The sequence below is a fragment of the Esox lucius genome, chromosome 5, assembly GCF_011004845.1.
Source record: "Esox lucius isolate fEsoLuc1 chromosome 5, fEsoLuc1.pri, whole genome shotgun sequence".
NCBI lineage: Eukaryota > Metazoa > Chordata > Actinopteri > Esociformes > Esocidae > Esox > Esox lucius.
In genome coordinates, this window is record NC_047573.1 from 25,640,770 (window position 1) to 25,661,270 (window position 20,501).

Genomic DNA, 20,501 nt, shown 5'->3' on the forward strand with positions numbered 1-20,501 from the left:
ACTTTTTACACACACACAAACACACACACACAGCCCGGTCTTCTTGTTTCACACTGCTGACACCACCATTGCTGCTACCTCTGGGAATATGGTCCTTATTATCCTACAGTGACAACCCTTCACATAACGCTCCACTTATTATTCTCCGGCATTCTTTCTGGGACTATTTCCTTTCCAGTTGCCTTTACACATCTTCTATATGGAATGTGTTTCGTGCCAAAATGACTAACCAATTTGTCATTTTACTTGTCATTTATCAAAATAGTATTTCAATTAAACCAGCCTGATGTGTATCGATTTTTGGCACAAAGCAGCCTCCATAGTCCTGCTCTGCTCTTTTGACTCTTGAGAGGATTTTGCACCATTTTTGTTTCTGTAGCTCATTTAATTCGGGGCTGTATTCTGACGTAATCCAACAAAGGAGTTTAGATGGCTGTCATAGGAGAAGCTGCAGACTGTTTCAGTAGTGGCAGTTTGTATTAGATCTTGACATTCCACTTGTTTATCAGAAACAAAATGCCTTTCTACTAAAGAGATAATGATTATAATTTATTTTAAAGCCCTTACACAATGCAATTAGATATGATGCTATTCATAATGACAAGGGAGTGTGATGCTGATGCTTTATGTGTATCCTTTCCACAGGCGTCCTCAGGTAATTGAGAAGTTTCAGTCAGTAGATGGAGAGCCAGAGGACCGCATGGACACCAGCTCCCCATCAGAGCCCCCCTCCAACACCGTGTCTGTCCAGAGGCCTGGGCGTAGCGAGAGACGCTCTCTCACATGCAAACAGGTGCCCTACAGGTCCCCCCAACACCATGTGACAATGTTGTCATAGGGTCACAATGTTGTCATAGGGTGTCCTAAGGCATTTGTAGCACCAAACATTCTAAGGTAGTCAACGATGACATCTCGCCATGCTGACCGTAGAATGTTGGGCCTTTTCAGGAGATGTCACTGGATGCTGGGAGGGAGCGTTCTGTACCTGATGTATCCTGCTCTTCCATCCCCAACTTCCGGAGGGCAAAGTCCCTGGACCGTCGAGTGACTGAGTCTTCCATGACGGTGAGTGCTCTGCGTACTGGGCCACCTCACGTTACTTCATGCTACGCTAGTTCCCCTCACATTACTTAATGCTAGTTTACATGAGGGGATTTTACACTAGGTTACTAAGGTAACTTCATGCTAGTTGACTTTGCATCAAATAACTTTACTCTAGGTTTCTTTACATCAGAAAACACTAGGTTACTTTACATTAGCTAACCTACTCATTGCTTACTTTACACTTGCTAAGTTAATGCTTGGTTATTTTACTCCAGGTAACTTTACTAGGTTACTCTTCATCAGGTAACGCAATGCAAGGTTACTGTACCTGAAATGACTTTACTTGTTGATAGGTTATATTACTTAAGTACATGGGTGGATCTGATCTGGGACCTGCCCCCAAGGTGGTGTTAGGGGTCCTCCTGTCAACGTGTGATTGGTATGGCCGAGGCACAGCTGCCAAAGTGGCCCCCCCACAAACTTCCCGTTATAAATAGCTGGAGTGGAGGGTGTTAAAGTGCCAGCTCTGTGTGCAGAAAAACACAGAGAGAGAGGGAGGGAAAGAGGAAGTCCAGTGAAAGAGAGTGTTGGTGTGTGAATGAGTCTGTACCAGACCGTGGCTGTGCCACACCTGATGAAGGTCAGCAGAAACAAGGTACTGAAGGGTTTGATGGAGCTCCTGTTTGTTGGCAATATGTTCAGTAATGTTGGTTTATCAGGTGACGTGTTCGGTTTGTTGAGCAGTTGTCAACTTAATGCCTAAGTTGAGTACTTGTGGACTGAGTGGGTGCTAATTGAAACTCTTTTTGGATGAAACCTTGGAAGGGTTTGCTGTCTTCACTGTGTTTACAGTATTATTTGAATGTCCTTACTGTGTTTACAGTATTAGTTGAATGTCTTAACTGTGTTTATAGTATAAGTAAAATCTCTTCCATTTGTTTAAAGTATTATTTGAACGTCTTTACTGTGTTTACATTATTAGTTTAATTCATCTATTTATATTAAGGATATGGAGACTCTTAATCAGTTCTATTCATACTTTTACATTTATATGTTGTGTCATTATGCCATGTCAAAAAAGGTTTGCTATGTTTGCATGTCTCTTCATGCTATATTATTATTGTATTTAGGCATTAGCGAGAGTGTTTTTCAGGCTTCAATGAAAGGTCCTCATTGGTGAGGGTGGGCTCTGTGGAATCTGGGGATTAGGTGGTCATCTGTGAACTGAAAAGCTATTAGCTGTTAGCTACTGAATTGTTGGCAGTATTTTGAGAATGTACCATTTGCTGTGAGCTTTATGGCTATGGCGAAAATGGTTTGCTTCAAAGAGATGTGTTAAACAGATTGGAATTTTTTTCAATGTAGCCGGATCTTTTGAACTTCAAGAAAGGATGGATGACCAAGCTATACGAGGATGGCATGGTAATATATATCTTTTTTTTCCTTCTTTTTTACCAAAAACCTTTGGGGAAAAAAAGTATTGCTATTGCCTTATGATGTCAAAAGGTTTTAGGCAGGAGAGTATTTAAAATGTATTTACACATTTAATTTAACCTCTAGTGGAAGAAACACTGGTTTGTTCTCACAGACCAAAGTCTACGATACTACAGGGACTCAATAGCTGAGGAGGTAAGAGTCTTTAAATTACTTCTGTAAGCCCCCCAAAAATAATTGTAAACATCAATAATATATCCATTGATATGTTTGTTTACCTTCGTTTTTATTCCAGGCTGCTGATATGGACGGCGAGATCGACCTGTCCACTTGTTATGATGTGACAGAGTTCCCTGTCCAGAGGAACTATGGTTTCCAAATCCTTGTGAGTGTTTATGGTTATCCTAAGCTCCACAGTCCCATCGATCACCCCTAAAGCGGTCCATACATCTCACATTTCTAACATTTATTGTTTAGCTGTGACCAAGCGCTCTAAAAACAGCATCAACAACATGGGGTGTTGTCGTCGGTATCGAGTTCGTCCATTTCTCTTCCCAAACAGTTCTTTGTCCCATCGTGAGAGATGTCACTTGACCTGTCATCTCCCTGTGAGACATGACATCATGGGGTCTAAATCTGCCATGGACGTTGGCACCCCCAGCCCCTGCAAACACAAGGCACTCATGATTCACACCTCGAATGGCATGTTTCGCATGTCTGTCCATCCGCGCCCATTCAAAAGACCAACCTGGTCTTAGGTGTCTACCCTCGGCACCTGCGTGTGTTTTGGAAAATGTGTGGGGAATGTATTTGAAGGCCCTCAACTAAAGCCTTAATGGAACCCCGGGTTGGATGTGAAACCTCCCATTGGATGAGCAAGGTGAGGATGTTTACCTCATGACGCAACTCCATTGGCCATGGGCCAAATTGGCTCAAGATCCGGCCAGGCTTTCTTTATATCACATTTCAATGTCAATCTGGGAAGCGGACCTGAAGGTAGCATCACACGGCGTGGACCCGTGGGGCTGTAGTAGAAAGTCAGATCAATGACAGAATATCCAGAAATAACTTCAGTTATAAAACTACTTTTGAAAGAGAAACATGGAACGGGCATGGTCTAACTCTTGTTGTTTACCCTTTGTGACATTTCTCTGGTGTTATTGTTTTGGTTTGAAGCCCATCCTGCTCCTACTTTTGGTTGAGGAGTTGGAAATAGAGCAGGGGAGCAGATGGTTCTCTCTTTGGCTGAGAACAGCATGGGTTTTAATGACAAGAAATGAATAACTCCAGTATTTATAACACACTTTAGCAGCATGCTTCACAGGGAGACCGGATGGAGGCCCGAATGGGGCTTGAGTCATTGGGGAACCACCTAACAGAATGATGTAAATGGATGTAACATGCAGTCGAACCTAACAGGATGATGTAAATTAATGTAACATGCAGTCGAACCCCGCAGAATGCCATTAATGAATGTAACATGCCGTCGAACCTAACAGAATGAGGTAAATGAATGTAACATGCAGTCGAACCCCCGGATGGATTGTGCACTCTGTGTGTTTTGCGTTTGTATTCAATATGATCTCAGACAAAGAATGCACTCCATGTGGTCATTAATTTCTTTCACTCAGTGCGCTGTACATTCACTGGGATTGGATCAGGAATCCTTGAAGCTGGTTTTGGTGGATGTTATTTATTAGCTAGAAACTACTGGTCAAGGAAAGGGCAACATGAACACGTTTCTTTCTTACTTCCCAACTAGCAGTTTCTTCTCCTATCATAGTGAGCAGTGTTTCTATGATGTCACCACTGTGGGCTAGCCATTTTCACACTGTCCCTCTTACCCTTCCTGGTCCAGAGTAAGGAGGGGGCGTGCACCTTGTCGGCCATGACCTCTGGAATCCGCCGGAACTGGATTCAGGCCATCACCAAGAATGTGCGGCCCACCATCTCTCCCCCCGATGTCACCCGGTAAGACCGCTACACACACAGACACAAACACTGAGTCAGATAGTGTCGACGTAACCCAACACTGACAGACCTAACAATTTTCCTCACTTTTATTTTACACTCTTACTAATGACTCTCCTCCTCATTCTCCTCCTCGTTCTCCTCCTTCTTCCTCCTCCTCCCTCTCACCGGTATTTCCGCCATCCCTGCTTCCAGGAAAAACATCTCTCTGAAACTGTCCGTTCTGAAGCCCAGGTTGGAGCGCTTGTGTGTTGACCAGTGATGTAATGGTTCAGTAATGCCTGCCTTGCGTGTTTGTCGTCCCTTCCTGTTCCATGTGAAGGAGTAAATGTCTCCCAGTTGTGTTGCTAAGGAAGACTGGGGAGCATCAATAGGAATATCAGTCCGCCTCGCCTTTCACGGACAGTGCAGAAACCAAACGGAGATTGACGGGTGGATAATGGAAATGACACGAGAGACACGCTGTCGGCATGTGGATTTGGTTTGAGGTCGATAAGTCAGTTTGAGCACGAGGTGTATTCACAGGAGGGAAGAGTGTCGGTGCCACCCTGGTGCGAAGCCCTGTTTCTATAAGTGCAGCAGCAACAGGAGTATTCGTGTCTTGTGCAAGTGTAGTGTTTCTGCTCCAAGGTTTTGTCTTTCAGGGGTGCTTCTCAGCTGCCTGTGGACAGTCGAGTCTAAAGATTTTTTGTTTTTTTATTTTTTACCCCCGTTCACTGAAAACTCCCCCGTGCCCACGCCGCTGTCCGCCACAGAGGCGGCTCGCTCGAGACTGGAATGTAGGTTATTTTGAGCGTTCCTGTGTAGACACCTCACAGACACGTCTTCCGTATTTTGGGATTGTACCCCTCTCTTATTCCTTGCCCCCCAACCCCCAGAAAACACACACGTGCACACACACACACACTCACAGGATGATTGAAATAGACCATGATGCCAAACAGGCTGCTGTTTTAGGTGTGCACTCTTATACAGTGTGTGTATAACCTGTGTCAACATTCCCCTGATATCTACTGCACAAACGGCTAATGTCCTCAAAGTGCGCTGTGCTCGCAGTCGGCTCAGGTCTAATATTACAGACGTCTTTGGAGACATGCCAAATCTGAGCTGAGGTATACCACGCACTCACTCTCCTTCAGGTCCAATTCTCCCAGAAGCCTTAGTTCTCCAATGTTCTTGTGTGGTCCTCTCGTTTCTGTTGTGGTTTCATCTTTGTGGGCACATGGATGTTTTGTTCTGAAATAATTGGTTATGTTCTGTAGCAGTGTGCGTTTGCATGGGCTTATTCAGTGCGTTTAAGTGGATCGGCCTTGTTCACATAAGTAGTCTTTATCCGGGAAGCAAGATGATTGTATGTCAGTGATTCTGTGCAGTTACGTAAGCCTACCACTGACAAGCCTCTCCCTCTCTCCTCCTCTCTTACTCCTCCCATTTTCTCAGCTCCCTCCCTGAGGAGAAGGCCAGAGCACATGTAACGCTGCATCCATCTTCTCAACCAAGCCCTGACCCCAGTCCCAGCCCCGAGAGCCCCAAGGAGATGGTCCGATTGGTCCAAAGACAGAGGACAGGAGACCATGCCCCTCCCACAGCCACCATCCCCCCATCGGAGCCACGCAAAAGCCGGGTCCGCGAGCGCAGGCGAGAAGGCCGCTCCAAAACGTATGACTGGTCCGAGTTCCAACCTGGACAGACCGAGGAGCCCAAGAGGGACAAAGTTGCAGAGACTGCAGACCTCAGCACCGCTTCTTCCTCCTCCACCTCTTCCTCGTCCTCCTCCACCTCTTCCCTGGCTTCCTCCCCCATCTCCACCACCTCCTCTCCCCCGACTTCCTCCTCCGTCTCTGCTCCTCCTCTCAGTCGTGCTGCTTCTGCCCCAAGAGAGGAGGCAGAGCAGGAGAGGGTCGGGCAACTTGAGGACCGGCAACATCTTATCAAGCAGGACACCCACTCTCCCAGCATAATCAGTGCCACAACGACGGACACCCTGAAGGCAGCGGGGAGCGACCAGAAGATCCTCGTGGAGTCGCAGGACCAGGGTAAGATGGAGGTGGACCACCCTAAGCCTGGTGGGGACGGTAGCAGGGAGAGCGGCTGCCGAGCCCCCGACGTACAGGTGGAGATAGAGCAGCGGTGGCATCAAGTGGAGACCACGCCACTCCGTGAAGAAAAACAAGTACCCATCACCACCACCGACGCCTGCCCCACTGAGAGACTGCCCCCGCAAGAGCTTGCTGCCTTACTGGACAAAGAGGTAGGCTTCAGTGCACACTGGCCAGAGCTTTAGTGTTCACCATTTCATCATTACATCAAGTAACCGTTACTGAATTCTTGTGCCTTTCTGTAATGGAGCTGGGGCAGACCCAGAAGGAGCTGGCCAGGCTGCAGGAGCAGAACACCCTGCTTCAGGAGCAGCTGGAAGACGCCAGGGGGAGGGAGCACAGTGCCAGGGAGGGCTATGTACTGCAGGTACCAAGCACCAATGCACTAACACTAGCTGATTTGGCCTGATTAGTTGGACACTAGTTGACTGTTATTACAGATTGTAGGAGTCAATGTTTTTTTATTAATCATATGCCATGTTCTGTAACTAGGGTTTCATATTCACAGTTTTTATATTACATTATTGAACATCTTAGCAAGAGAGCCTTAGAGTCAAAGGCAATGTTTGCACTTATTGTCATACAAAGCGATAGCCTGTGGTTAAGGACGTTGCGTGTGTGGCCTTGATGACTTGTGTGATATTCTACTAACAGGTGTGAGGGGCTTAGTCTTAAAAACGGAAGTGCATGGTTTTGGTGTCCTCAGCATGAATTTTCACTAACTGTTTTTACGGAGTCTCGCATCTACTGGGGGGAAGGGTTGCTATGGTACACCGAAGGTAAGAACCTCTTGAGAGGAGCCTTGCGCTGTGCTTTTTCTAACTTGTTGTTGTTCGTGCTGTCCTGTCTTCTCATAGTCCGTTTATCTGCATGACTTGGTCATTTGGGAGCTGCACTATTTTCCTTATTCATTTACATTTGATGTTCTCAAATGTAACGAGGCCACCCTGTACTGGTACATTGGACATAGATTTCACTTCACTTTCACCCGACATTTATTATAATTATGTAAGTTGAAATGTCAGGATCACTAGAGACACAGCTACACCGTGTATTTAATTTTTCTTTTGTTCAGTCACTTTTTGTTCACCAGCATTGATTTTCAGTATGGATTTTATTTTCTTCATTACATTTTCAATTTTCACCCTTGAAGTCACAATGAAAAAGCACAGTGGAAAGCTTGGGACAAAGCTTTTGAAAATATATTAAAATATATCAAATCTGTATTGAGATGGGAGTGAAGTTCCTGGGTTTTTCCTCATAACCCCAGAGATGTGGTTCTCCGTATCTGTGGCGGTAATGAAAGATGATGTCACTAATCAAACTGTCTCAACAATCTTTTCAAGAGCGGCACCTCATCCCCCTCCTCCTCACCGCACAGAGCACCATGGCAACGGTTTCACAAGCTCAACCAAGACCTGCAGAATGAACTGGAGGCCCAGAGACGCAAACATGACTTGGCTCAGCACCAGGTGCAGACCCTGAGGAATAGCTACACAGAGGCCCAGGACGCCATTGGACGCCACGAGGCTGACATCCAGGCCCTGCAAGCAAAACTCAGCTCTGCGATGGCTGAAATCCTGGCCAGTGAGCAGGCTGTGGCCCGCATGAGGAATGAACTCAAGCTGGAGCAGGAGCGCTCCCGGGAGCAGGAGGAGGAGTGGGGGCGCAGTGACGCCACCCTGCGTGTTCAGCTAAGGGACAGTGAAGAAAGACTCCGGGAGGTGGAGGCAAGCCTACTGGAGAAGAGCCAGGCCCTCAGGCATCTTGAGCACCAGCAGGCACTGCAGAGGGACCACCTGAGGGAAGTACACCGGCTCCAAGAGAGGCTGGCAGAGGTGACGGGTCGGTTGAGTGCGACAGAACAGGGCCAGGCCCTGAAGGAGGAGCGGCTTAGAATGGAGCAGCGCTCCATGCAGGAGAGCCATGATAGGGAGAGGCAGAGTCTGGCCCGGAGACTTTCTGAGGCTGAGGGTGGGCGGGCGGAGTTGGAGGAGAGGCTGCATGAGGCGGAGCATCAGGTGGAAGTTCTTCTGAGCGAGATGCGGGATTCAGGTGGAGACGAGGTCAGAGAGGAAGTGATGCGGCTTCAGGAGGAGCTTGCTCAGAGCACAGACTTGGTGGAGACGCTAAAGGAGAGTGTCTGCAGGCTGGAGGAGGAAAAGGGCAAGCTGACCTGCCGCTGCCAGGAACTAATTAATCAGATATCTGAGGCAGATCGGGAGGTGACCAAACTCCGAAGCCAGCTGGAAACAGAGGAGGCAGACTACTATTCCCTGGAAAACTCATACGAGAGAGTTTCAGAGGAGTTCCAGAAGATCAGCCGTGTGCTCCGCGAGAAGGAGGAGGAGATCCGCCAAACCAAGGAGATGTATGAGCGCCTGGTCGAGCGCAAGGAAAAAGACTTGAACGAGGCCATCATAAAGATGGCTGCACTGGGCAGCAGCTTAGAGGAGACTGAGCAGAAGCTTCAGGCCAAGGAAGAGCTTCTCTGCCAAATGGGCCAAGGCCTGAGGGGCCAAAGGGAAGCCTGCAGTGCAGAGAAAGACCTGCAGGCCAAGCTGGTGGTGGCGGAGGACCGCATTGCTGAGCTGGAGCATCACCTCAATGCCCTGCAGCTGGGCTATGCAAACCTCAGGACGGAGCGCCAACGAGCCCAGGAGGCTGTTATTCATACATGGGAAACAACCAAGGAAAGGGACCAGTCCTCTTCAAAGTCCTTACCAACTAACACAGACTCTTCACAAACCTTTGATGCATGTTCCAAGTTGACTAACTCTCCAGACTGTGATGAGTTTCACACAAAAAGGCAGCGAATACGGTTCTCAAGCATTCAGTGCCAAAAATACATTCATTCAGAGGACCTGGAAACCAGTAATGCAGAAAACACTTCCTCAGATATATCCCAAGAGATTAGCCTAGAGACCAGCCAGGACTTCCAACCCTCAATGGAGACCAGCTCTTCCGAAATTACATTTCACTACTGTAGTGACCCAGAGAAGTTTATTTCCATCATAACTGCCCTGGAGACCAAGCTTCTGGCCACAGAGGAGAAGCTTCGAGACCTCACCCAGAAGCTTGTAGACCACCCAGAGAGTCCAATGCAGGGACAAGTCTCCGGGGCAGAAACAGGTGCAGGGCCCACCGAGCTCAATGCTAGACTCCAACAAGACGAGGCCCCTATCCGAGGCCTTCATGGCCCAGGTAGTGAGATCACAGCTGCGAAGAACCAATATGACAAGGCCCTACTCTGTGTAGAGTCAAGTAAGGAGAAAGTCAGGAGTATTCTCAGCAGTCATTGCCAGAGCAATGCAGACCTGCAGCTCCACACTTTGTCTGAGATTGAGAATGACTTAGTCAGTGCAACGTTGTACATTAGGCAAGGTGAGAAGTCATGTGTAGAGCACCCATCGGAGGTCCAACCCGGTGAAGCCCAAGAGATTATTAATAAGAACAAAGGCTTGGATGAGGAAACAATAAGACTATTTGCCAAAACCCTCTCTTTTGAGGCAATGGTTTTAAATAAGATGGCTTTTTTGATACAAAATCCTGATTCTGACCTTTTGCAAAGTCTTACTGAGATATGTCAAGAGACTGAGAGAATCAAAAGAAGTGATGGTGATTGTGTGGCAATAGTTTATGCAGATGTCTTGACAAGGAAGCTTATGTTAGAGAGTGCCTTCTGGTCAGATGTTCAGAAAATGGAGTCCCATAGTAAATTGATGCAGGGAGAAAGCACAGTTGTTAAATCAGTGGATAGTATTCCCCTTGAGGCTGATGCTACTGTTATCTTTAACACCTGTGTTAAATCTGAATTATCTAATTCTCTTCAGAGTCTAAAACACTTTCATGAGGAGAAGTTGAAAATGCTTAAAAGGGAGTTGGTCCAAGCCCATGAGATCTTAAAACAAAGGGAATCTGCTTTGAAAGCGATTATCCAAGCTTCTGAAGGACCTAATTTGAGAAAAGTAATTCAAGAGGTCAACAATGAGTTTGGTTTTAGGGAGGGACAGAGTTTAGATGACGTCAGTCCACCTGAACTGGCCCCCTATATGGAGTATATTAAAATGGAAGAGGCAAAGGATATGGCTGAGGAAATAATGGATAGACACTTAGCAGCCGATGGTCTAGCATGCTGCGATGACTCTGTTGAATCTCTACAAGTTGGGCGAAACAATTTGGCTACTGAGCTAGAGAAGCAGGCAGCTCTCCTCGACAGATTTTCTCAAGCAATTGAAAGTGGCAACCACCCTGGCTTAGCCAATGTCATCCAAGTGTACTCAAAGTATCAAATCACTCAAGATCTCAGGGGTAGCTCGCTGTGCATGCGTGAGGCACTCATCCAAGCCCAGGTAGCCTATGTAGCCTGTAGGTTAAGAGCTGACCATGAGCGGGACCTGGTCCGGTATCAGCAAACAAGCCAAAACATGGATGTCCTTGTACAGGGGCACGCCCGCAACGTTGTTGCCATCAGGGAACGCTATGAGGCCTCCCTGCAGGAGGAGCGCCAGGGCTTTTCCTGCACAGTGACCTCCCTTCAGGAGGAAAATCTTGCTCTGAAGGGGGAGGTGGGCCATCAGATGGATCAGCTCGCACAGCAGCAGGAGCGGCTGGCCCTCCTAGAGGAACGCTTCCAAAAGGAGACAGAGGAGCTGAGGCAGAGGCACCAACTGGAGCTGAGCCAGGCGGAGCAGAGCCGGGCCTCCACTGAGCTGGCCCTCATGGAAACCACGGCCGACAGCCAGCGGAAGCTGGAGGTCCTACTGGTGGACATGGACACCATGGAGGAGCGGCACGAGGGCCATCTTAGAAGACTGGAGGAGCAGTTCCAGGGGCAGATCCGAGAGCTGCAGGAGGCTCACCAGGAGGAGATCCTAAGGCTCCATGCACACTACATGAATACCATTCAAGAACAAGAGGATAGTGGAAGCAAAGGCGATAGCAGTTCCGAGTCAGGCCACTCTCAGTCCCCACTACCCGAGGAGGTCGCCCAACCTGCTGAGCAGGCTTTGCCTATGGAGGAAGAGGAGCAGGGAAAGGGGAAGGAGGAGGGTGAGGGTAGAGCGGAAACAGACCCGGTGGTGGTCCTTAAGGACAGGATCCAAGAGTTGGAGACCCAGATGGACACCATGCGGGATGAACTGGAGACTAAGCACCTGGGGGGAGATCTGGCCAGCCTCAGAGAGAAATACCAGAGAGACTTTGAAAGTCTAAAGGTTTTTGTTCTTCCTTTCTTATTGTTGTAATTTGTAGTCATCATAATGTAGGACCAGTAGTAGAGCTTGACAGTGAATATTTGGTTGCTGTGGTCGTTACAATCAATCAAACTGTGGGGATAGTAAAAAAAATAATTTTCATTATTGGATTATTGCTTTTGAAATCAATAGAAAAAAAATCCAGATTTTGGGGGGGCTGTACATTTCTGTGGTCAGGAAGATTGATGATTTATAAGCACATATAAGTAATCCTACTAAGCAGTAAATTGATTTACAGCAGAACATAATCCAATAGACGCAGGATTCAACATGGCTAACTTGTGTTGAAATAACCACTGCAGCTGTGTAATCACTTCAATCGCTTCAGAACAATACACCTCTCCTTGTGACACCATATGAATGATAAACTCTCCCTCACAGGCACCAATGCCCAGTCTGTGTTACACGTTATGTATATAAATATCCCGAATGCTGAACCATTAATGTGTATGAAACCATGTGTTGACACACCTAGAGAAATTCTTATTTGATGTCTTCTCTTTTGCTCTTGTAAAATGTGTCACCTTAACATACTCCCTCATACTAACATTGCTAGGCGTCTGATCACAACATGCTTGCATGGCTTTCTCAGCTGTCCTTCTGCTTGCACTGGTTGCTGATGTACTATTAAGGCGAGTCAGACCATAAACCAAGAATGAACTCTGACAGTCTGAAGGGGGCCAATGACTTAACTACACTGTGGATAGCTTTGACAATGGCAACCCATTCTACCCCAGGCGACATGTGAACGGGGCTTCACTGCAATGGAGGAGACCCACCACAAAGTAATTGAGGACCTCCAAAGGCAGCACCAGAGGGAGGTCTCCAAACTCTTGGAGGAGAGGGAAAGACTACTGGCTGAGGAGACGGCTGCCACCATCGCTGGTAAACCCTACTACTAGCACCTTATGTTTATGTCACCTACAGTTGTAATGGCTGATTGTCGCTGATTATCTGTGTTATAGCCATTGAAGCGATGAAAAACGCACATAGGGAAGAAATGGAGAAGAACCAGCGTTCTCAAATCAGTGGACTGAGCACGGACATTGATGAGCTGCATGAGCAGTATCAGTAAGACCCCCTTTTGTTGTTGAATGCAACTGGAACGCTTAAGACAAGGGATTTGTCGCAAACTGTTTAGGCCGCCAATCATTAAAAATGGTCTTGTATACTCAGATAAGCCTTTTGACACAAAGCAGCTGGTACCACCAAAAAACCTGGAAGTCTCTATGGAAGCAGAAGTGACATGCTGGTTCAAATGACTGGGTTACAGGGAGGAGCTGCAGTCCATCCAGAGGGAGCTGGAGGTTCTATCTGAACAGTACTCTCAGAAGTGTCTGGAGAATGCCCACCTGGCCCAAGCCCTGGAGGCTGAGAGACAGGCCCTCAGGCAGTGTCAGAGGGAGAACCAGGAGCTCAACGCACACAACCAGGTACACACACACACATGCACGCACACACAACCAGGTACACACACACATTGTCCTGTTAGCCTGGAGACAGCAGAATGCACCAGCTGAGGAAGTTGAACACTGAAATCTTTGCGACCAACTTAGGAACTGAACAACCGCCTGACTGTGGAGATAACCCGCATGCGCTCCTGCTACAGCGGGGAAACGGCCTTGTCGCCCCTCACCCAGGGCAAGGACCTTTATGAACTGGAGGTACTGAACACACGCGCTTACACTGTTTGTCTTTATCGCTCGTTCTCAGTGTGTTACTTTCACATTCAAATTTAGCACTCAGGTGTTCAACTATTTTATATCTTTAATGTACCTTCCCGTGCTAGGTCTTGTTGCGTATCAAGGAGTCCGAAATCCAGTATCTAAAACAGGAAATCCATTCGCTGAAGGATGAACTTCAGTCTGCGTTAAGGGTATGGCAAAACAATGTTATTCTAAATCTCTATCAATTTCTTAATAGTCTAAAACTGTTCTTTGAGCACAATGTACCCAAAAAACATACCCTGAACTCCTAAATAGTACATTCTTCAGTGGTGATTTTGTTTTTTGTTTTTGTTTTTTATCTCTACTTTTGATCAGGACAAGAAATACGCCACAGACAAGTACAAGGCCATATACACAGAGCTCAGCATTGTGAAGGCCAAGGCTGATTGTGACATTGCAAAGCTGACGGAGAAGCTACTGGCCGCCACGGAGGCACTGGGGGAGAGGAGTGTGGATGGGTCGACGGCCCCTGGATACGGTGAGTGGAAACCCATAACCATCTCGGACCCTTCTTGAGAACCTAACAAAAGGTTAGTTTAATGGGGAAACGTGTTGAAAGGTCTTTCAACCCTGTCAGTGTGCCATTTGTGTTGTTCTTTCAGATATAATGAAATCGAAAAGCAATCCAGATTTTCTGAAGAAGGAGCGATCGACTCTCTCCAAGCAAATGAGAGGAGTCAGATCAAAGGTATGCTAATGTTGATACTCCTGATTCAGATGTTCTCCCCCGTCTGATCTTTTCCAATCTGCGTTTTGTTGTTATTGTTGTAATTCAACATCCCTGTTTACAATTTAGTATTGTGTGCATGTGTGAACATGTGTAGCTGTGCACCTTAAGATGACTGGCGGTAATGTTTGAATGCGTTCAGGTCAGTCTACCAGTCAATGATGTACTTATGTGTTAAGATGAGTTCAGGTCAGTCTACCAGTCAATTATGTACTTATGTGTTAAGACTGTCCTCTGTCTTCCCACCTCAGTCCATCACTGAACAGGTCGTGTGGGATAGCTGACACCCCCCTTGAGGGGCGATTCTCCCCCTTACCCCAAGATGTAGGTACAGCATGTCCCTGAGTGAGCATGTCCCACCCCAATCCACTCAGCATGTCCCCTCACACCTGCAGTCTGCAGTTTGGGCTAAAACACAAAACAGTCACCCTGAAAAAAGTCAGGGGAAATGTAACAATTTTCAATTGTTTTAACAATCAGTGTATATGGGATTGACCTGTAATGTTCTGTAAGACTACTAGTTCTGTAGTAGTCACATAGAAAAGGAAACCAGGAAAATAAGTCAGCTACAGTTACAAAATTGGGCCTTCGGGATATATGCATTTTTGTTGTTGTTGAGTAAACCAGGAGTTACTATGTCATCTGCATCACTTAGGTAATTTAGCTCTGCCCTACAATGGGAAAATGGGAAATGACATTTTCCTTTCCAATCCTTGGGTATCAACCACTTCAGGATGCCCCTTGGTTGGAATATTGCTTACAATAGGTAAACAGATGGGCAGTGGTTTGGCTGGGTTTGTAGTACTATGGAGGGCAGTGGTTTTGTTGGGTTTGTAGTACTATGGAGGGCAGTGGTTTGGCTGGGTTTGTAGTACTATGGAGGGAAGTGGTTTGGCTGGGTTTGTAGTACTATGGAGGGCAGTGGTTTTGTTGGGTTTGTAGTACTATGGAGGGCAGTGGATTGGCTGGGTTTGTAGTACTATGGAGGGCAGTGGTTTGGCTGGGTTTGTAGTACTATGGAGGGCAGTGGTTTGGCTGGGTTTGTAGTACTATGGAGGGCAGTGATTTGGCTGGGTTTGTAGTACTATGGAGGGCAGTGGTTTGGCTGGGTTTGTAGTACTATGGAGGGCAGTGGTTTGGCTGGGTTTGTAGTACTATGGAGGGCAGTGGTTTGGCTGGGTTTGTAGTACTATGGAGGGTGTCCATAAACTCACTCTGAGCACATATTTGTACCCAGGAAATTACTCTGCCTTTAGTAGTTAGCCAAGGAACTGTGGTGGTCTGTCAAATACCATTGTCTGTCAAAGTCTTTGTTGTTTTGTCTGAACAGCACATCAAGATGTAATAATGGTTGTTTTTGTGTTGTCTGTAATGTTTGTTTTGATTGGTTATGACTTGCATGACTAATGTGCATTTAGAACTGAAACTTCAGCAACTCACGTTGAATAGTCATAAACAACTCCGCTTGTTTAAAATGTCAGTCACAATGTCACCACCTGGATGAAGTTGATGTTAAATGCACACTGTACAACTGGATTCTTCACTTCAATTTAACAACAAAACAATTACATAATATTCTCTAAGCAATGACATATGTTGTATTTCTCTTCCCAGGGGAAAGTTTCATTTGTGGTTTTTATTGTGAATAGTGTTCTGGCTAATCTTGTTTAAATCACTTGCTTGCTCACTCTCACAAAATGTTTTTCTCTCAGAGCCTCAAAGAGGGACTGACAGTGCAGGAGCGCATGAAGCTGTTCGAAGCAAAAGACTCCAGAAAGATCTGAACGTTGTGGATTCTGTGTTTCCTTCCCACACAACATTTGTTGGCGTTCATACTGGAAAGGGCACGATACGGAAAAACGTTCAGGAAGATACTCTCATGGTCTACTCTGATCATGAACTGACTGCACCCCTGTTTCGGAATAGAAAAGGCCTCTGACTTAATTCACATTTTTGCTTGTATTTCTGTTTCTTTTAAAGCTTTTAAAATGCTATGATTTCTCATTTACACTGTTTAATTCTGTGAATATGCTTAATGATTCTTTGCAGCTGTCACTGGCCTTGGTGTGATGGAAATGGTATACAGTGGTAGTGTGTCCACTGTGCTGGGAATTTAAATATCATGTTTTGGATTGTGTTGCAGTTAACTGAGGGCTTGTTGTGGATAGTATTAATTTTACATTCTATGTTTTGCCTTCTCAGTTTCTTAATCCACTGAAATGCCAAAATAGAGTGGTTTGGTTCAGTATGAATTTTATCTGTCCAAATAGGAATCCATTGAATATCTACTGTAGTGTTTTGTTACAACAAACAACATTTGCTATTTCTAACATTATTTTTGATGTGTTTTATATAAGTGGCTGTTGTTCCACTTATTTTGTAGATAAATAAGAGATTTGGAAGAGTATGGTTTGCCAGTGATTGTGGTGGCATCTGCTGTACTGCTTGATATACTTGAGGAAACCTATACGTATTTTTCTCTAATTTTGGTGTAGTGGCTTGAAGCCTAATACAAACCGTGCAACCAAACTTCCTGGCTAGGCTAATGTCAACTGTTATGGCAAACCTCGCTACTGATAACAGAAGCATTTTCTCTCTGCAGCTACAAGGAATGGGAGATGTTTTTGGTTTATTGCTTTCGCGTGTTTTCTGCCCCAAAAGATGGCATGATGTAGAATGTAGAGCTTTGCATGAATGTTAATTTGAAATTAGTACATTTTTTTTTTCGTCCTTTTTGTTAAAATTCTGTTTAAGCAGATGCCTCTATCAGGTTTGCTTTTCCTCACAACTGTCTGTCTTGTTCTTTTGAGCCTGTGAGGTTAAATCTTCAACTGAAAACGGCTTTCACTTGGCCCAGGGCCAGGACCATTCTTTAAAACCCTTTCATTTGTCTGCCTAATTTGAGTTCAAGGACAGACAAGTTAATACAACCTGTGCAGCTATGGAAACACTGTATAGTATTCTAAGCACGCCTTGTAAATATACTGTATGCCACAGAATTATTTTGGTGTTATGTTTTAAATCTGTACCTTGCTTACTAGCTCTACATATGAATATATATATATATATATATATAAATATATAATTAATATTTTTTATTTTCGTTTGAATGTAAAATGTTAAATAAATGAAGCGTTTCTGAAATCTCTGTGAAATGATTCTTGAATTACATTTTAATTTATTAACATTACATTTTTAAGTAATTGGAGTAAATGTCTGCCATTCCACTTGTGAGGTTTTCTGCTACTGCAGGTTAAATGGGTAAACACGTTTTAATTTGACCAAAACCTTTAATTCATATTTGTTCTTATAGAAGTGCTCAGACAGTGACTTTTTGGAAAAATTAAAGAAATGAAGGTGTTCTATGTTGACCTAGAGTTATTTTAGATTATTCACTGTTCAGACATTGTCTTCATCACTGGATTTTTTATTTTTTATTTATATAATTTAAAAGCTTACACACTGGGTTATCAAACTACTGTATTTTATCATTTACGGGTTTTTAAATAGTGTTTACCGTAAAATGCTAATGATGTAAAAACATGTAAACATACATTATCATCCGAATATGCTATAGCCTAGACCTTATTTTGATGATCTGATTTCTTTTTTCTGCTGGCCATTGATTGAAGACACCATGGTGTTTTTCTTATTTATGTTTTTTACCTGGTAAGCTGACCAAAAACACATTCTCATATCTATTCTCATATATCTATATATAATTCAGTAAATTATGTTACCAACCAATTTACTAGAGATCTTTAGTGACCTTAGGATGGGAATTAGGATATGCTTACCACATGAATGCACCCTACTAAGGGCAATATATACTTCAGATATACCGAAGCCAAGAGTGCCCCCTTCTGGCCCTCCATCACCACTTTCAACACTTTCTGGTGTCCCACCCTAGGACTGGCCAGGAACTGTCTAGCTTATCTTCGTATAGCTGGTAGTGTGATGTGCCATGTTTATATTATGGCTGTCTAAATGTACTAACATATTAGAAATGTGAAATTGATATCACAAAGATGATTTGTGGTCCACACATAAAATTATGTTGACCTAATTGAGAATATCTTATTATACTTTTAATCCTCCATAGGAAACATTTTGAAATCATAGAAATATAGATAATTTACTTTATAATTTAAAATAACATTAAATAGTGGGTAGTCTGGGGGACTAGTTTTCTGAGGGATAGATCCATTCAAGGAATTATATTTACTAGAATAGTTATATTTCACCACTTTTTTTAACAAATGGTGGGCATAACACAAATGATTTATCGTAAGAGTTGAAAATGTTTTTAATAATTGACACAAGAGGTCAAATAATTTATATTCAAAAGCACTTTTTTTTAAACAATCCTGTTTGTAATCTTTTGAATGATCTATTCAACTGTTTGGTTTAAAACATTTTGAAGTGCTTGTTGTCAGTCTTCAGGGTGGGCACTTGGGAAGGCAGAATAGGTGACTGCCTAAGGTGCCCAGACACCAAATCAGTTGAAATCTGCAGTTTTTCTCTATTGTCAGTCACTCATATAATGCTCTGGAAACACTCCTAATTTTTCTTAACTCAGCATCTCTACATGTATGGCAGCCATTCCAGTGGCTGTTAAATTCCAACACATGCACAACTAATTTTACTTAATGAGGTACTGATTAGGTGATTATCTGAACCAAATCTAATTTAACAAGGAAAAGTTTAAAAAACACTGCTGTGGTCATCACTATCCTCTTGCAATAGGACCAGCTGGATGGCAAAAACAGGGCAAGCATCCTCAAAGGTAATTTGGATAGAAAAATATCTATTCAGCATGACAAAAGAGTTAAAAAGAAAAGCTTTGAGCAAGGAAAAGAAGGGTTAAATTCTGGCTTTACTGGCAGAGGGATACAGTGAGCGTCAGGTTGCTTTCATCCTGAACATTTCAAAGACAGCAGTTCATAAGAACAAGGTCAAGCAACAGACATTGGGGACAACAAAGCTACAGACTGCCAGAGGGTGAAAACGACTGTCCATCTACCGAGATGACCGTCAGTTCATTCAAATGTCACTCAACATCCGTAAGATAACATCAAGTGACCTACAAAAAGAATGGCAAACAGCTGCTGGGGTAAACTGCACAGCGAGGACGGTTCAAAACAGGCTCCTAGGGGCAGGGCTGAAGTCATGCAAAGCTAGGGAAAAAAGGCTGGAATCGGGCAGATTTGTCTTTGTGAAGGACACATGAATCAAGCCAAGTACAAGGTTATCCTGGAAGAACACCTGCTTCCTTCTGCTCTGACAGTGTTCCCCAACTCTGAGAATAGTTTTTTCCAGCAGGACAATCAAGGTGTGGATGGAGGAACACCAGGTCAAGACCCTGTCATGGCTAGCCCAATCTCCAGACCTGAATCCTATTGAAAACCTCTAGAATTTGATGAACAGGAAGATGGATGGTCACAGGCCACAGAATTCTTGTGCCAGGAGTGGCATTAAGTCACCCAACAGCAATGAAACAGACTTGTATGCCAAGACACATGAAAACTGTGATTGAAAATCAGAGTTATTCCACCAAATATAAATTTCTGAACTCTTCCTAAGATAAAACATTATTTTTTTGTTTGAAAAATTAATATGAATTTGTTTTCTTTGCATTATTTGAGTTCTGAAAATAATGCATATTTTTTTGGTTATTTTGACCAGCTGTTTTCTACAAATAAATACTCCTAATGACAATATTTCTATTTGGAAGTAATGTTGTCCGTAGTTTATAGGCTAAAACAAAAATGTTAATTTTACTCAAAGACGTACAGTACATAGACATAAAGTCTACACAACCCTGTTAAAATGCCAGGTGTTTGTGATGTAAAAGAATGAGACAAAGATAAATCATGTCAGAACTTTTTCCACTTTTAATGAGACCTATAATGTGAACAATTCAATTGAAAAACAAACAAATCTTCAAGGGGGGAAAATGAAAAATAAAAACCTTACAATAACCTGGTTGCATAAGTGTGCACACCTTCTTATAACTGAGGATGTGGCTGTGTTCAGAATTAACCAATCACAGTCATTACACACCTGCCATCATTTAAAGTGACTCTGAATAATCACCAAAACATTCAGAGGGATCTCATTGTTGAAAGATATCAGTCAGGAGTAGGGTTCAAAAGAATTTCCAAAGCATTAGATATACCATGGAACACAGTGAAGATAGTCATCATCAAGTGGAGAAAATATGGCACAACAGAGACATTACCAA

General features: G+C 44.3%; 1 protein-coding gene across 11 annotated transcripts in view; it reads left to right on the plus strand.

Annotated features, from left to right (window-relative positions):
• si:ch73-103b11.2 (myosin phosphatase Rho-interacting protein) overlaps positions 1-16,652 on the plus strand; it is a 72,863-nt gene extending 56,211 nt beyond the window's left edge. For 4 of the 11 annotated variants that reach the window (XM_020046578.2, XM_020046575.2, XM_010905000.4 and 1 more), the window contains 18 exons: positions 646-793; positions 949-1,065; positions 2,410-2,466; positions 2,605-2,673; positions 2,774-2,863; positions 4,337-4,449; positions 4,645-4,683; positions 5,890-6,700; positions 6,799-6,915; positions 7,895-11,764; positions 12,541-12,688; positions 12,769-12,874; positions 13,077-13,236; positions 13,360-13,467; positions 13,593-13,679; positions 13,846-14,008; positions 14,133-14,218; positions 15,970-16,652. In XM_020046578.2, coding sequence (XP_019902137.2) covers positions 646-793; positions 949-1,065; positions 2,410-2,466; positions 2,605-2,673; positions 2,774-2,863; positions 4,337-4,449; positions 4,645-4,683; positions 5,890-6,700; positions 6,799-6,915; positions 7,895-11,764; positions 12,541-12,688; positions 12,769-12,874; positions 13,077-13,236; positions 13,360-13,467; positions 13,593-13,679; positions 13,846-14,008; positions 14,133-14,218; positions 15,970-16,041 — 6,361 coding nt within the window. In that variant the 3' untranslated portion in view covers positions 16,042-16,652. Of the gene's footprint in view, positions 1-645; positions 794-948; positions 1,066-1,133; positions 1,700-2,409; positions 2,467-2,604; positions 2,674-2,773; positions 2,864-4,336; positions 4,450-4,644; positions 4,684-5,889; positions 6,701-6,798; positions 6,916-7,894; positions 11,765-12,540; positions 12,689-12,768; positions 12,875-13,076; positions 13,237-13,359; positions 13,468-13,592; positions 13,680-13,845; positions 14,009-14,132; positions 14,219-14,508; positions 14,582-15,969 lie in introns of those variants that run through there. The other 7 variants (XM_020046582.2, XM_029120136.2, XM_020046577.2 and 4 more) reach the window with 5 other exon arrangements.
• The last annotated feature ends 3,849 nt before the right edge of the window (positions 16,653-20,501 follow it).